The 5,661-nt window shown below is 37.4% G+C and overlaps 1 protein-coding gene across 1 annotated transcript; it reads right to left on the bottom strand.

Annotated features, from left to right (window-relative positions):
• Positions 1-1,158: 1,158 nt before the first annotated feature.
• LOC117956040 (microtubule-associated protein 11-like) lies at positions 1,159-3,860 on the bottom strand. The gene is made up of 4 exons (XM_034890882.1): positions 3,602-3,860; positions 2,148-2,491; positions 1,306-1,429; positions 1,159-1,166 (listed from the first exon to the last, which is right to left on the bottom strand). Exons 1-4 carry the CDS (start codon positions 3,792-3,794, stop codon positions 1,159-1,161), a joined length of 669 nt encoding a protein of 222 aa, XP_034746773.1. The 5' UTR covers positions 3,795-3,860.
• Positions 3,861-5,661: the final 1,801 nt, after the last annotated feature.

Raw genomic sequence — 5,661 nt, 5'->3', positions numbered from 1 at the left:
ACACACATACACACACACACACATACACACACCGCACACACACACACACACACACTCACACACACACACACACAGACCACAGACCACAGACCACAAGGACACACACACATCAAAATTTGAAATGAGCCAATTGGACCCGAATACCATACAAAGGTTAATTTAATTTAGCGAGTTCATTACATTGTGTCTCCTGTTCTGAATGAAAGAAACTGGAAAAGTATGAAAGGAAACCTGAAGTCTCTTTCTGAGGGAGACCTGGCCAAGACCACCAGTTACAATTTAAAGAGAAATGCAGCCTATACAGCATATAGAAATACAGCATATAGAAATACAGCCTATAGAACTACAGCATATAGAAATACAGCATATAGAACTACAGCATTTAGAAAGCCAGCATATAGAAATACAGCCTATAGAACTAAAGCATATAGAAATACAGCCTATAGAACTACAGCATATAGAAATACAGCATATAGAACTACAGCATTTAGAAAGACAGCATATAGAAATACAGCCTATAGAACTAAAGCATATAGAAATACAGCCTATAGAACTACAGCATATAGAAATACAGCCTATAGAAATACAGCCTATAGAACTACAGCCTATAGAAATACAACATATAGAGATACAGCCTATAGAAGTACAGCATATAGAAAGACAGCATATAGAAATACAGCCTATAGAACTAAAGCATATAGAAATACAGCCTATAGAACTACAGCATATAGAAATACAGCCTATAGAACTACAGCATATAGAAATACAGCCTATAGAACTAAAGCCTATAGAAATACAGCCTATAGAACTACAGCATATAGAAATACAGCCTATAGAACTACAGCATATAGAACTACAGCATATAGAAAGACAGCATATAGAAATACAGCCTATAGAACTAAAGCATATAGAAATACAGCCTATAGAACTACAGCATATAGAACTACAGCCTATAGAACTACAGCATATAGAACTACAACATATATAAATACAACATATAGAAATACAGCATATAGAAAGACAGCATATAGAACTACAGCATATAGAAATACAACATATAGAAATACAGCATATAGACATACAGCCTATAGAACTACAACATATAGAACTACAGCATATAGAAAGACAGCATATAGAAAGAGCATATAGAATTACAGCCTATAGAACTACAACATATAGAAATATAACATATAGAAATACAACATATAGAAAGACAGCATATAGAAATACAGCCTATCGAATTACAACATATAGAAATATAACATATAGAAATACAACATATAGAAATACAGCCTATAGAACTACCGCATAGCCAGAACAACGTTGTCCTCACCTTGACCTTCAGGGTGCTGACGGGGAGTTTGTCCAGAGAGACCGTGAGGGGGAAGATGACTTCATCCGTCAAAACCACCGGCTCGTCCAGAGGAGACTGACGTGAGACACAGACACGCTGATGAGAAATCATCACCGACTCTTAATCTGAGCAGCTAAACCTGGGGGGGGGGGGGGGGGGGGGGGGGGGGGGGGGGGGGGCAGTAGCTTAGTCTACAAGAGTAGTTTTATTCCCCCCAAAACAAGTTTCCTCTTTAATTTTAAAGAACTTTTTTTGCAGCTTTCTCTGTCTCCTGCAACTATTGCTATAAAAGTAAGAAATTGCAATTTTTAATCTCAAAAAAAGGCTGAAATCCTGGAGGGACTGGATATTAGGGGGGGGGGGGGGGGGGGGGGGGGTAGTAGCTAAGTCTGTAGGGAGGAGGGTCGCTGGTTCAATTCCCCATTCGGACCAAAGTATGGTGGAGGACTGGCAGCTGGAGAGGTGTCAGTTCACCTCCTGGGTGCTGCCAAGAGCTCTAGAGCAAGGCACCGAAACCCAAACGCCCGGGGCGCCTTTCCATGGGCCCCCCCCCCCCCCCCCACACACACACACATACACACACTCTGATATGACTCCATTAGTGCATGTATAGGACCTGAGCATGTGTGTGTAGTTCCGGCCTGTGTGTAATGTGTGTAATAACAACACATTAAAGTGTAATTTCCCCTAGTGGGATTAATTGATAAAGTGAACATTATTATTATTATTATTATTATTATTATTATATGTATTACTATTGTATGTGTGAGGTAATCAGAGTATTCAGCGGTACCTGGACAGGTGCCCTGCGGAACTCCCTGGCCGCCGTCCCAGATGAGTTGTGGATGAGCAGCGGCTTGCAGTCCCTGAAGCTCCGACAGCGGGAGTCGACCCTGCTGCCGAGCGCCGCGATGGCCGCCTCCGCGGCTGCGATGTAGTCCTCCTCGCCGTCCTCGTTGGCCTCGTCCCCGCTGCTCTGGTAGTCATGGTGATGGGGGTGGTGGTTGCCTCGGTGACGGCCGCTCTCACCGGGACTCACGCTGGCCACGGCGCACAGAGAGCCGGCGAGCTCCCGCCACGCCCGGCCGCTGGCCGACTCCGTCCCGAAACCGGCTGCAGGACCCTCGGCGCCCCCTGCTGGAAAACCATGCACGCAGATAATAGTCATGCACGGGAATATTATGTTCATTCATAATATTACTCTCATTTATAATATTACTCTCATTCATAATATTACTCTCATTTATAATATTACTCTCATTCATAATATTACTCTCATTCATAATATCACGTTCATTCATAATATTACTCTCATTCATAATATCACGTTCATTCATAATATTACTCTCATTTATAATATTACTCTCATTCATAATATCACGTTCATTCATAATATTACTCTCATTCATAATATTACTTTCATTGGCTACAGTCATTCCATAATCCTTCACCCAGAGGAACCCAAATACTTTCAAATGAAGGGACAATACTATATAAAGTGTGTACACTAACTAACTATACTACATACTATATATAGTGTGTATACACTAACTACACAAAGGGCAGACTACATACTATATATAGTGTGTATACACTAACTAACTATACTACATACTATATATAGTGTGTATACACTAACTACACAAATGACATACTACATTATATATATAGTGTGTATACACTAACTACACATAGGGCATACTAGATACTATATATAGTGTGTGTACACTAACTATACATAGGGCATACTAGATAATATATATAGTGTGTGTACACTCACTATACATAGTACATACTAGATACTATATATAGTGTGTGTACACTAACTATACATAGGGCATACTAGATACTATATATAGTGTGTGTACACTAACTATACATAGTACATACTAGATACTATATATAGTGTGTGTACACTAACTATACATAGGACATACTACATTATATATAGTGTGTGTACACTAACTATACATAGGGCATACTAGATACTATATATAGTACCTAGATATAGTATACTAGACACTAGTATATATGCTAGTGGTAGTATATGTACTAGTACAGATACTAGATACTGGCCTATATACTGTTTGTACATGTGTACTCAATGCTTTCAGCATGCAGGTCTAGTTAAAATGGACGCACGTTGTTTTCCTGCATAAATATAATAAAGACAGATTCTTTCCCCTCCTCCCTTTCACCCAGAGCCAGATGGATGCCCCCCCCCCCCCCCCCCCCCCCCTTCCTTACCGGGGCCGTGGTCGGTCGGCGTCGCCCCGGCGTCCCTGCAGCGCAGCACCAGCAGGAAGCGGACCGTCTCCCCCAGGTAGAGGTGACTGCGCCGGGGCAGCGTGCGGTACCGGGCCGGGTCCGACAGATCCGTGATGGGCACCGCCGGGAAATACATGAAGTACTCGCACTGCGACTCCATCATCTGCACCATGGCGACGACGGGAGGAGGCTGCGCGAGCAGGACCAGCACCGGAGTCAACACAACAATGAAACTCACACTTCCGGATCTCACTTTCAAAATAAAAGCACGAAGATTGTCTCGGTCACACAGACGTGGAAAACGTAAACCATCGCGCCCCGTAGTGGCCTTGAGTTAGTGTTACGTAGTGTTGAAAACGTCCAAAAAAAAGTGACAAACCGTCAAAAGGGTTGAACAAACAAAAACGCACAAAATGGTAAACAAAAAAAGGTAAAAACATGGATAAAAATAATGTTATAATAATAATCTTATTTATTATTTCTAGGCTATATTTATTGTATTTTATGTATGTGTGTGTGTCCTTGTGACTTATAACTTATATTTTCAATATATATATATATATATATATATATATATATATATATATATAGACAGTATTAATATTAACATTACTACAATTTATAATCTCCCAATAGACCGTATTTATTAATATATACAGTCTATAATCTCCCAATAGACCGTATTTATTAATATATACAGTCTATAATCTCCCAATAAACTGTATTTATTAATATATACAGTCTATAATCTCCCAATAAACTGTATTTATTAATATATACAGTCTATAATCTCCCAATAGACCGTATTTATTAATATATACAGTCTATAATCTCCCAATAGACCGTATTTATTAATATATACAGTCTATAATCTCCCAATAGACCGTATTTATTAATATATACAGTCTATGATCTCCCCCATTGACCGTTAATATTAATATTTTACAGTCTATAATCTCCCAATATCCCGTATATTAATATATACAGTCTATGATCTCCCAATAAACTGTATTTATTAATATATACAGTCTTTAATCTCCCAATAGACCGTTATAATTAATAATAATACAGTCTATAATCTCCCAATAAACTGTATTTATTAATATATACAGTCTTTAATCTCCCAATAGACCATATTTATTAATATATACAGTCTATGATCTCCCAATAGACCGTATTTATTAATATATACAGTCTATAATCTCCCAATAGACCGTATTTATTAATATATGCAGTCTATAATCTCCCAAATAGACCGTATTTATTAGTCTATAATCTCCCAATAGACCGTATTTATTAATATATGCAGTCTATAATCTCCCAATAGACCGTATTTATTAATATATACAGTCTATAATCTCCCAATAGACCGTATTTATTAATATATACAGTCTATAATCTCCCAATAGACTGTATTTATTAATATATACAGTCTATAATCTCCCAATAGACCGTATTTATTAATATTAATACAGTCTATAATCTCCCAATAGACCGTATTTATTAATATATACAGTCTATAATCTCCCAATAGACCGTATTTATTCATATATACAGTCTATGAGCTCCCAATAGGCCGTATTTATTAATATATACAGACTATAATCTCCCAATAGACCGTATTTATTAATATATACAGTCTATAATCTCCCAATAGACCGTATTTATTAATATATACAGTCTATGATCTCCCCCATTGACCGTTAATATTAATATTTTACAGTCTATAATCTCCCAATATCCCGTATATTAATATATACAGTCTATAATCTCCCAATAGACTGTATTTATTAATATATACAGTCTATAATCTCCCAATAGACCGTATTTATTAATATATACAGTCTATAATCTCCCAATAGACCGTATTTATTAATATATACAGTCTATAATCTCCCAATAGACTGTATTTATTAATATATAGTCTATAATCTCCCAATAAACCGTATTTATTAATATTAATACAGTCTATAATCTCCCAATAGACCGTATTTATTAATATTAATACAGTCTATAATCTCCCAATAGACCGTATTTAT

This window comes from Etheostoma cragini, chromosome 13, assembly GCF_013103735.1.
Source record: "Etheostoma cragini isolate CJK2018 chromosome 13, CSU_Ecrag_1.0, whole genome shotgun sequence".
In the NCBI taxonomy this organism is placed as follows: Eukaryota; Metazoa; Chordata; class Actinopteri; order Perciformes; family Percidae; genus Etheostoma; species Etheostoma cragini.
The sequence above is the reverse complement of the archived record's forward strand: the minus strand, read 5'-3'. Positions and strand labels throughout refer to the sequence as shown.